The sequence below is a fragment of the Gadus chalcogrammus genome, chromosome 7 (assembly GCF_026213295.1).
Source record: "Gadus chalcogrammus isolate NIFS_2021 chromosome 7, NIFS_Gcha_1.0, whole genome shotgun sequence".
Classification (NCBI taxonomy): domain Eukaryota; kingdom Metazoa; phylum Chordata; class Actinopteri; order Gadiformes; family Gadidae; genus Gadus; species Gadus chalcogrammus.
In genome coordinates, this window is record NC_079418.1 from 33,330,836 (window position 1) to 33,342,461 (window position 11,626).

At 54.5% G+C, this 11,626-nt stretch overlaps 1 protein-coding gene across 3 annotated transcripts in view; it reads left to right on the top strand.

Moving 5' to 3' along the window:
* Nucleotides 1-7,378, top strand: part of kat5b (K(lysine) acetyltransferase 5b) — an 18,130-nt gene extending 10,752 nt beyond the window's left edge. For all 3 annotated transcript variants that reach the window (XM_056595236.1, XM_056595238.1, XM_056595237.1), the window contains 5 exons: nucleotides 583-723; nucleotides 2,179-2,272; nucleotides 2,405-2,564; nucleotides 5,804-5,885; nucleotides 6,774-7,378. In XM_056595236.1, coding sequence (XP_056451211.1) covers nucleotides 583-723; nucleotides 2,179-2,272; nucleotides 2,405-2,564; nucleotides 5,804-5,885; nucleotides 6,774-6,908 — 612 coding nt within the window. In that variant the 3' untranslated portion in view covers nucleotides 6,909-7,378. The remainder of the gene's footprint in view (nucleotides 1-582; nucleotides 724-2,178; nucleotides 2,273-2,404; nucleotides 2,565-5,803; nucleotides 5,886-6,773) is intronic.
* The last annotated feature ends 4,248 nt before the right edge of the window (nucleotides 7,379-11,626 follow it).

An 11,626-nucleotide genomic window follows, 5' to 3' on the forward strand; every position in this document is an offset into this window, starting at 1 on the left:
CGCCCCGTGCCTCGCCCCGTACCTCACCCCGTACCTCACCCCGTACCTCACCCCGTACCTCACCCCGTACCTCACCCCGTACCTCACCCCGTGCCTCGCCCCGTACCTCACCCCGTACCTCACCCCGTACCTCACCCCGTGTCTCACCCCGTACCTCACCCCGTACCTCACCCCGTACCTCACCGCGTACCTCACCCCGTACCTCACCCTATCTCACCACGTACCTCACCCCGCACCTCACCCCGTACCTCGCCCCGTACCTCGCCCCGTACCTCACCCCGTACCTCACCCCGTACCTCGCCCCGTACCTCACCCCGTGCCTCACCCTATCTCACCCCGTACCTCACCCCGTACCTCACCCTACCTCACCCCGTACCTCACCCCGTACCTCGCCCCGTACCTCGCCCCGTACCTCGCCCCGTACCTCACCCCGTACCTCGCCCCGTACCTCGTCGCGTACCTCACCCCGTACCTCACCCCGTACCTCACCCCGTACCTCACCCCGTACCTCACCCCGTACCTCACCCCGTGCCTCACCCCGTGCCTCACCCTATCTCACCCCATGCGGCCTTGTGTTTCCAGACGTACTCCCAGAACCTCTGCCTGCTGGCCAAGTGCTTCCTGGACCACAAGACGCTGTACTACGACACGGACCCCTTCCTGTTCTACGTCATGACCGAGTACGACGCCAAGGGCTTCCACATCGTGGGCTACTTCTCCAAGGTACGCCGCCCCCTGGGGGCTGGGGGGGTGTTGTGGGTCTGATGTGTGTGTGTGTTGTGGGTCTGATGTGTGTGTGGTGTGGGTCTGATGTGTGTGTTGTGGGTCTGATGTGTGTGTGTTGTGGGTCTGATGTGTGTGTGGTGTGGGTCTGATGTGGGTCTGATGTGTGTTGTGGGTCTGCTGTGTGTGGTGTGGGTCTGCTGTGTGTTGTGGGTCTGATGTGTGTGTGTGTGTGGTGTGGGTCTGCTGTGTGTGTGTGTGTGTGTGGTGTGGGTCTGCTGTGTGTGGTGTGGGTCTGCTGTGTGGTGTGGGTCTGCTGTGTGGTGTGGGTCTGATGTGTGTGTTGTGGGTCTGATGTGTGTGTGGTGTGGGTCTGCTGTGTGGTGTGGGTCTGCTGTGTGGTGTGGGTCTGATGTGTGTGGTGTGGGTCTGATGTGTGTGGTGTGGGTCTGCTGTGTGGTGTGGGTCTGCTGTGTGTTGTGGGTCTGATGTGTGTGTGTGTGTGGTGTGGGTCTGCTGTGTGGTGTGGGTCTGCTGTGTGTGTGTGTGTGGTGTGGGTCTGCTGTGTGTTGTGGGTCTGATGTGTGTGTGTGTGTGGTGTGGGTCTGCTGTGTGGTGTGGGTCTGCTGTGTGGTGTGGGTCTGATATGTGTGTGTGTGGGTCTGCTGTGTGTTGTGGGTCTGATGTGTGTGTGTGTGTGGTGTGGGTCTGCTGTGTGTGTGTGTTGTGGGTCTGCTGTGTGGTGTGGGTCTGATGTGTGTGTGTGTGTGGGTCTGCTGTGTGTTGTGGGTCTGATGTGTGTGTGTGTTTGTGTTGTGGGTCTGCTGTGTGTGTGTGTGTGTTGTGGGTCTGATGTGTGTGTGTGTGTTGTGGGTCTGATGTGTGTGTGTGTTTGTGTTGTGGGTCTGCTGTGTGTGTGTGTGTTGTGGGTCTGATGTGTGTGTGTGTGTGTGTTGTGGGTCCGATGTGTGTGTGTGGTGTGGGTCTGATGTGTGTGTGTGTGTGTGTGTGTTGTGGGTCCGATGTGTGTGTGTGGTGTGGGTCTGATGTGTGTGTGTGTTGTGGGTCTGATGTGTGTGTGTGTGTGTGTGTGTGTGTGTGTGTGTGTGTTGTGGGTCCGATGTGTGTGTGTGGTGTGGGTCTGATGTGTGTGTGTGTGTGTGTGTGTGTGTTGTGGGTCTGATGTGTGTGTGTGTGTGTTGTGGGTCTGATGTGTGTGTGTGTGTGTGTGTGTGTTGTGGGTCTGATGTGTGTGTGTGTGTGTGTGTGTGTTGTGGGTCTGATGTGTGTGTTGTGGGTCTGATGTGTGTGTGTGTGTGTGTGTGTGTGTGTGTGTGTGTGTGTGTGTGTGTGTGTTGTGGGTCTGATGTGTGTGTGTGTGTGTGTTGTGGGTCTGATGTGTGTGTGTGTGTGTGTGTTGTGGGTCTGATGTGTGTGTTGTGGGCCCTCCCCCAGGAGAAGGAGTCCACAGAGGACTACAACGTAGCCTGCATCCTCACGCTGCCCCCCTACCAGCGCCGCGGATACGGCAAGCTGCTCATCGAGTTCAGTGAGTGGGGGGGTGCGGGCGGCCAACCCAAGGGGTCCTGGTTCCATCAGTCTGGCAGAAGTACCCTTGAGCAGGGAACTCCGTCCTCCTAACTGTCGTCGTCGTCGTCGTCCGTCCCCCCCCCCCCCACAGGCTACGAGCTGTCCAAGGTGGAGGGCAAGACGGGGACGCCGGAGAAGCCGCTGTCGGACCTGGGCCTGCTGTCGTACCGGTCCTACTGGTCCCAGACCATTCTGGAGATCCTCATGGAGCTGAAGCCGGACAACGGGGAGCGGCCCCAGATCACCATCAAGTAGGGCCCCCGGCATGAGACCCCCAGACAGTGTTGTTTTCGTCAGGCAAGACGAAAACGAAAATGACGTCGTCAGACCCCTTTTTTCCATGACGAAAATGAGACTAAGACGAACGTCACCAAAGCCATATAAAGACTAAAATGTGACGAAAAATGTAGACATTTTCGTCAGACGAGAACTAGACGAGACTAAATTGTTAGTGAGAGCATGTGAGCGGAGCGGAGCGTGGAGCGGGTGGTGGAGCGGAGCGGAAGAAATACGTTGGAGCGGGTTGGAGCGCAGAGCGGTTTTAAATTCAAAGGCCGGAGCGGGGATTTCACTCCGCTCCAGTCCGCTCCGTTTTTAACTGCTTCTAGCGGCTTACATGTAGGTGGTTCACGTAGAATAGAATGGGTTTCAATGGGAGCATCCAAGCAACCTGATTGGATAAAACGCGTCACGTGAGACCCTTCCACCCCCCCCCCCCCCCCCCCCCGCAACACTGGCTCGTGTGCTCGCGCGCAGCTGCGCCTGCACGCACACGGCACACACACACTCATACACTACAGAGAGAGGCTGGTGGACGAGTTTTCGTCGGACTAAAACTAGACTAAAACCTTTTGAGTTTTCGTCAGACTAAAACTAGACTAAAACTTTCAAAGATAGAAATGACTAAAACTAAGAAGCATTTCGTCAAAAAGACTAAGACTAAAACTAAATCTAAAATGCCTGCCAAAAACACTGCCCCCAGATCACCATCAAGTAGGGCCCCCGGCATGAGACCCCCAGATCACCATCAAGTAGGGCCCCCGGCATGAGACCCCCAGATCACCATCAAGTAGGGCCCCCCGGCATGAGACCCCCAGATCACCATCAAGTAGGGCCCCCGGCATGAGACCCCCAGATCACCATCAAGTAGGGCCCCCGGCATGAGACCCCCAGATCACCATCAAGTAGGGCCCCCGGCATGAGACCCCCAGATCACCATCAAGTAGGGCCCCCGGCATGAGACCCCCAGATCACCATCAAGTAGGGCCCCCGGCATGAGACCCCCAGATCACCATCAAGTAGGGCCCCCGGCATGAGACCCCCAGATCACCATCAAGTAGGGCCCCCGGCATGAGACCGCCAGATCACCATCAAGTAGGTCACGACCTTCACTAGGGGTCATATGACGTCACGGACCAACGTCAAGTGACCCGGAGTGAAGGTCATGTGACCCGTAGTGAAGGTCGTGGGACCCTAGTGAAGGTCATGGGACCGTAGTGAAGGTTGTGGGTCCGTCGTTCAGGTCGTGGGACCCTAGTGAAGGTCGTGGGACCCTAGTGAAGGTCGTGGGACCCTAGTGAAGGTCGTGGGACCGTAGTGAAGGTCGTGGGACCGTAGTGAAGGACGTGGGACCGTAGTGAAGGTCGTGGGACCGTAGTGAAGGACGTGGGACCGTAGTGAAGGTCGTGGGACCGTAGTGAAGGACGTGGGACCGTAGTGAAGGTCGTGGGACCGTAGTGAAGGTCGTGGGACCGTAGTGAAGGTCGTGGGACCGTAGTGAAGGTCGTGGGACCGTAGTGAAGGTCGTGGGACCGTGGGACCGTAGTGAAGGACGTGGGACCCTAGTGAAGGTCGTGGGACCCTAGTGAAGGTCGTGGGACCGTAGTGAAGGTCGTGGGACCCTAGTGAAGGTCGTGGGACCCTAGTGAAGGTCGTGGGACCGTAGTGAAGGTCGTGGGACCCTAGTGAAGGTCGTGGGACCCTAGTGAAGGTCGTGGGACCGTAGTGAAGGTCGTGGGACCGTAGTGAAGGTCGTGGGACCGTAGTGAAGGACGTGGGACCGTAGTGAAGGTCGTGGGACCGTGGGACCGTAGTGAAGGTCGTGGGACCGTAGTGAAGGACGTGGGACCGTAGTGAAGGTCGTGGGACCGTGGGACCGTAGTGAAGGTCGTGGGACCGTAGTGAAGGACGTGGGACCGTAGTGAAGGTCGTGGGACCGTAGTGAAGGTCGTGGGACCGTGGGACCGTAGTGAAGGTCGTGGGACCGTAGTGAAGGTCGTGGGACCGTAGTGAAGGTCGTGGGACCGTAGTGAAGGACGTGGGACCGTGGGACCGTAGTGAAGGACGTGGGACCGTAGTGAAGGTCGTGGGACCGTAGTGAAGGACGTGGGACCGTAGTGAAGGTCGTGGGACCGTAGTGAAGGTCGTGGGACCGTGGGACCGTAGTGAAGGTCGTGGGACCGTAGTGAAGGACGTGGGACCGTAGTGAAGGTCGTGGGACCGTGGGACCGTAGTGAAGGTCGTGGGACCGTAGTGAAGGTCGTGGGACCGTGGGACCGTAGTGAAGGACGTGGGACCGTAGTGAAGGTCGTGGGACCGTAGTGAAGGACGTGGGACCGTAGTGAAGGTCGTGGGACCGTAGTGAAGGACGTGGGACCGTAGTGAAGGTCGTGGGACCGTAGTGAAGGTCGTGGGACCGTGGGACCGTAGTGAAGGACGTGGGACCGTAGTGAAGGACGTGGGACCGTGGGACCGTAGTGAAGGACGTGGGACCGTAGTGAAGGTCGTGGGACCGTGGGACCGTAGTGAAGGTCGTGGGACCGTAGTGAAGGTCGTGGGACCGTGGGACCGTAGTGAAGGACGTGGGACCGTAGTGAAGGTCGTGGGACCGTGGGACCGTAGTGAAGGACGTGGGACCGTAGTGAAGGTCGTGGGACCGTAGTGAAGGACGTGGGACCGTAGTGAAGGTCGTGGGACCGTAGTGAAGGACGTGGGACCGTAGTGAAGGTCGTGGGACCGTAGTGAAGGTCGTGGGACCGTGGGACCGTAGTGAAGGTCGTGGGACCGTAGTGAAGGTCGTGGGACCGTAGTGAAGGACGTGGGACCGTAGTGAAGGTCGTGGGACCGTAGTGAAGGACGTGGGACCGTAGTGAAGGTCGTGGGACCGTAGTGAAGGACGTGGGACCGTAGTGAAGGTCGTGGGACCGTAGTGAAGGTCGTGGGACCGTAGTGAAGGACGTGGGACCGTAGTGAAGGTACTAAGGAGCAGGTTGGGGTCAGACGGGGAATTAAAGATGTTTAATGTTTCCATCCATTCATCGATGCATCTCATTATGAGTGGTTCAGTGTTTTACTCTTCGTCTCATCGTCTGGGCGTTGTTCCAGTGGTGTGAGGTCAGAGGTCAAAGTGAGTGTCTGAGCTTGTGGTTCCAGTGGTGTTAGGTCAGAGGTCAAAGTGCGTGTCTGAGCTTGTGGTTTCCCGGTTCCTCAGTGAGATCAGCGAGCTGACCAGCGTGAAGAAGGAGGACGTCATCTCCACGCTGCAGTACCTCAACCTCATCAACTACTACAAGGTCAGAGGTCACCACAGCACGCCAACGCGCTCAACATATACACGCCTCCTAGGGACCACAGTTGGATTCCCGCCTGGCCCTACGGCCCTGGCATCCTGCTCAGCGGATGTCTCTCACAATTCTCTCGCTCTCAACCATAAAGGCATAACAAGCCTATGAATATTATATCAATGACAAATGCTAGCTTTATGCATGTCTTGTTGATACAGATTGAGAACCAGTGTGATTTAAAGGGGGAGTGTGACAGGCTGTTGTCTCCCCAGGGTCAGTGAGTGGAACAGGCTGTTGTCTCCCCAGGGTCAGGGTCAGTGAGTGTAACAGGCTGTTGTCTCCCCAGGGTCAGGGTCAGTGGAACAGGCTGTGGTCGGAGTGTGACAGGCTGTTGTCTCCCCAGGGTCAGGGTCAGTGGAACAGGCTGTGGTCTGAGTGTAACAGGCTGTTGTCTCCCCAGGGTCAGGGTCAGTGGAACAGGCTGTGGTCTGAGTGTAACAGGCTGTTGTCTCCCCAGGGTCAGGGTCAGTGTCAGTGGAACAGGCTGTTGTCTCCCCAGGGTCAGGGTCAGTGAGTGTAACAGGCTGTGGTCTGAGTGTAACAGGCTGTTGTCTCCCCAGGGTCAGGGTCAGTGGAACAGGCTGTGGTCTGAGTGTAACAGGCTGTTGTCTCCCCAGGGTCAGGGTCAGTGGAACAGGCTGTGGTCTGAGTGTAACAGGCTGTTGTCTCCCCAGGGTCAGGGTCAGTGAGTGGAACAGGCTGTGGTCTGAGTGTAACAGGCTGTTGTCTCCCCAGGGTCAGTGGAACAGGCTGTGGTCTGAGTGTGACAGGCTGTTGTCTCCCCAGGGTCAGTGGAACAGGCTGTGGTCTGAGTGTAACAGGCTGTTGTCTCCCCAGGGTCAATACATCCTGACGCTGTCCGAGGACATCGTGGAGGGCCACGAGAGGGCCATGCACAAGAGGCACCTGCGCATCGACCCCAAGTGTCTGCACTTCACCCCCAAAGACTGGAGCAAGAGGGGCAAATGGTAGAGGCCCCGGCAGAGGGCCTCTGGATCTCTCTTCACCCCGCTGTAACTGAAACGTTAGATGAGCTCCAGACCCACAGGTCAGGGAGGCAGTATTCAGAACCTTCTACCTCTGGAGATATGAACACCTTGGGGTGCGCCGTCTGTGTCGTGCATTTCTCAGTTTTTAAAAAAAGAACTAGAGTAGAATTCTAGGTGAACACTAAATATTGGAAAGGTTCCCCGCCAGGGTGGGGAACCTTTACGCCCGGTTGGGGAACCTTTACGCCCGGGCGTGGAACCTTTACGCCCGGGCGTGGAACCTTTACGCCCGGGCGTGGAACCTTTACGCCCGGGCGTGGAACCTTTACGCCCGGGCGTGGAACCTTTACGCCCGGGCGTGGAACCTTTACGCCCGGGCGTGGAACCTTTACGCCCGGGCGTGGAACCTTTACGCCCGGGCGTGGAACCTTTACGCCCGGGCGTGGAACCTTTGCGCCCGGGCGTAAAGGTTCCACGCCCGGGCGTAAAGGTTCCACGCCCGGGCGTGGAACCTTTACGCCCGGGCGTGGAACCTTTACGCCCGGGCGTGGAACCTTTGCGCCCACAGTGAGGTTCTGGGGGGGGAGGGATCGGAGCCCACAGATAGGCTCAGGGGACGTTCGTCGTTTTGCGATATTGGTTTTCTAGGGTTCAGTTGTGTGCGTTGGTTTTCTAGGGTTCAGTTGTGTGCGTTGGTTTTCTAGGGTTCAGTTGTGTGCGTTGGTTTTCTAGGGTACAGTTGTGTGCGTGTTTAACGCTCGCTGAAGACGACTGTATCTGTGAGATTGGACAACTCAAACCCCCGATAAACTTTCAACTGTAATTATTGTACATACTGAAATCGTTTTGTAAAAAAAAAAAGCCATGTTGAGCTGTTAAGAATGTATATTATGTGTACAGTTATCTATACATAATTTTTTACTTTATGTAAACTAATGTGGCATAGTATTTGATTTAAAGACTATTTTGTGATTTTAGGAACATATGTTTCTTCTTCTTTCCAAGTTCTGTTAAAGTGTGTTCAAGAAAGTGAATGTGTTGTTCCAACCGATTTTGAACTTTCTAAATTTGGTTCCAGTAGAAAAAATAAACGATTTTTCATTTTTTTTTTCAGTCTTGGATTAAAAAAATTAGATTGTGTTATTGTTGTAGTCAGGGTTATTTGGCAAACAATTGAATCAACGTCGATACATTTTCTGCACTTATTTCTTTTCAGTTGGAAATATAAAGTGCAAACCCACCAAATCAGATTTTGGTGAATTTTATTTTTTGCCTGTTGGAACCAAAAGGACAAATGAGTGATTCCCATCTCTGGCTGAAGACACACATGTCATTATAATGGAGCGGACTTAACTTAGCCCAATGCCCCTCATCACGCTGCTACTGTGGTAAGTACAATATAATACAATAATAAAACTGATTGGGGAAAATACCTTTTGGATGAGAAACTGTAGCCGACATTTTTTAAAACTTGTATGACTTCAGAGAAGTCATAAAAGAAGCCTCATTCTGTCACAGGTTGGGTGATGCATTGGTTAGTCTAATAAATAAATTAAAATTATAAATTAGATGACTCGCTTTAAATCGCTTTGCCATATCCGTAGCCTACAAATCAGCAAATCAAACGATGGTATACTTCTATTTTAGGACTCCACATACCACACAGTGAAATTATACTTAATTTGCTCTAGGTTAGGGTACCATTGGTCAAATTACTGATTCAATAATTTAGATCTTTAACTTGATCGCTGTGGAAGTGGCTCCCCAGCCAGTGGGCAGTACGGAGCAGTTTCTCGCTCCCCCACCAGGGGGCAGCACGGAGCGGTGTCGCGCTCCCCCACCAGGGGGCAGCACGGAGCGGTGTCTCGCTCCCCCACCAGGGGGCAGCACGGAGCGGTGTCTCGCTCCCCCACTAGGGGGCAGCAGAGAGTGGTGGCCTATCTTCATATGAGACAGGTGCTTCTCCCAACAGGTTTGATGCTGCAGTTAATAACTCGGGGTGTTCGATGGGATGACAGCTTGTCACTAGGTGTCTGGCCGTAAGTTATTAAACACTTGGTATAGTCTCAATTAATGCTGTCCTTTACATAATCTATATTTCGTAAACAGCAGACAGGTTAATGTGCTTAATAATGAGCCATCTTCTGATATATCATTAAAAAAAAAAGGTTAGAGAAACGTTCAGATTCCTATGATTTCTATTGTAAGTATGATTCCTTATTTGCATAATGCAGCTCGAACCCTGGGTCTGGCTGCTCCCAGCGTGCGATGCTGTGGAGCTGGCCTTCAAAAGTGTAGCTTTACTACGTGACGGATGAGTGAGTGACAGGTGAGTGAGTGACCGATGTACGGAGCGGGCGATAGCCTTGACCTTGGGTCCGAGCGCGGTGGTGTGGACCAGGTGAGGCCTCTCCTCACCTGGTCCTCTGTGGGGGCGGGACGGGGTCGTTAACGACACCCCTACAGACGGACCGACCCCCGTCTTGTAGGGCCGGAGGCCGCCGGCCGAGGTTCAGAGAGGTACGCGTGGAGCAGGAACTGAAACATGAACCTCATGGAGGAGAATGAGCGCTGGCTTCCTATTGACCATCGGGATCCATAGTGAGCTTATAGTTCAACTTGGATGGATCAGAGTTCGCTGGTTGAACCACCTTATAGCAGACGATTAGTTCCTATTCCTATTAAATACATCATTTTTAGTGTTATCTGTAAAGTAAAAAATAAATGAGCTCGTTGATCTTCTCTATAAATGAGTTTGTTTCCAGCTAAATCGAAGGAAGCCCAACACCGCAATGCTGGAAAGCTCTTTTTCTGCATGTATGTAGCCTCTTATCTGTCAAAGACACTCGGTATCAGCCACAGACTTCACAGCCCCTCCCTCCCCCTTCCTCCACCACACACACATGCACACGCGCGTGCACACACACACACACACACGTCGTGAGTCTGAGCAGACCGCTGACCTAGTACGACGGCCATATGGTTCAGCAGAGCAGACTTTATTCTCTGCTGACGGGGGAGGGGAGGGGCCGACGGGGCATGTGCGCGGTGCGCGGCCGCAGCGTGGTGCGTGCCGCTAGCAGCTAGCTGCTGTCTGCTGATAGGGGCTCATGTTAGCATGTCCGCGGCTAACGTCAGCAGCAGCCTCATTGTTCCTGAGAGCAGCTTATCTGGAGGCCCCGCCCACTACGTTAGGGGAAGACAACCACACAAACACACACTTACAAATAGAAATACACACAGATTGAAATACACACAAACATACACACACAAATAGAAAAACATACACAGACAAATGACAACTCATTAACACACACACTCACTTAAAAATGTAAACACACACACACGGTGGCACCTCTATTTTCCCCTTTGGCCGTGCGTGTTTGTTTGCGTGTGTGTGTGCAGGGTTCTCAATGACGCTGGCTGTCCCAGTTGTTGCGAGTAGTGCTGATCATCCAGCCATCTACACACACACAGGATTAGAGGGAGAGAGAGAGTATGTTAAACCAAACGCATGTCATCATGGCTGCCCTTGCTTCCTCTAACTGAGGGAATGTTATTCATGACGGACATCAGCCCGTGTGTTTTCATATTGCTCTTCCTCCTGCAGCGTAACTGTAAGCGCAGGTTGCTGCCAATAAAGCGTTATGATTGTCAGATCCAAGACAGAGCGATCTCATCCTGCCTATCACGGCCGTGCTGCCTCAACGTCTCTCTGAGGGGGAGGGGGAGCGGGGGGGGGGGGGCTGTGTGTGTCAGAGAGAGAGAGAGAGAGGGGAGGAGAACGAGGAGGGGGTGGCTCTACCCTGATGTGAATGGAATAGAAGCAGCAAGAGGGCGATCAAGAGAGAGAGAGAGAGAGAGAGAGAGAGAGAGAGAGAGAGGACTACACAGAACGAACCTGCCTCATCTAGGCTAACCAAACACCAGGAACACACACACAGACACACACTCACAGGAGCCGGTTCTAAGACACACACGACCACTCTGCCAACCAGGAAGTGTGTTCCCGTGCTGGTGGTGTGTATATATATATATATATATATTCTTCTTCTGGTCTTCTATTCTGGGCTGGAGGAAGGAGGAAGGAGGACTGGTGCTGGGAGGACAGAGGCTCACGCTGAGAGACGGCAGCAGGAGGATGCAGTCATGGAGAGAGACGCACCCGGACTCTACCGACAGGAACAGGATGGAGCACGGAGGCTGACGGCCACGGTGAGTCAAGCCCTCTCCCCCTCTAGTCTCTCTATTCCCTCGGCTCTCTCTCTGTTCTCCCTCTATTTTCTCTGTTCTCGCTACGTTCTCCCTTCTGTTCTCTCGGTTCTCTGTTCTCCGTTCCGCGGCACATTCCTTCTCCCCTGGCTCCTCTTTCTGATGCTAATGGCTTCGGACGCCCTTGTGTGTGAGATGCCTGCGCAGAGGCAGCCACGCTCCCTCCTCCTCCTCCTCCTCCTCAGTGGTGTCAGGGAGGAGAAGGACGAGGAGGACGAGGAGGAGGACGGGATGTGAAACATTACGTCTCCTTCTCCTACTCCTGCTCCGTCCCGGCTTTTGTTGTGTTCCGCTCACAACCTTTGTCGCATATCTACCTCCTCCCCCCTCCATCTTTCCTGTCTCTCTCCATCACCCCCCCCTCTCTCTCTCCCTCTCTCTCTCTCTCCATCACCCCCCCCCTCTCTCTCTCTCCCTCTCTCTCCCTCT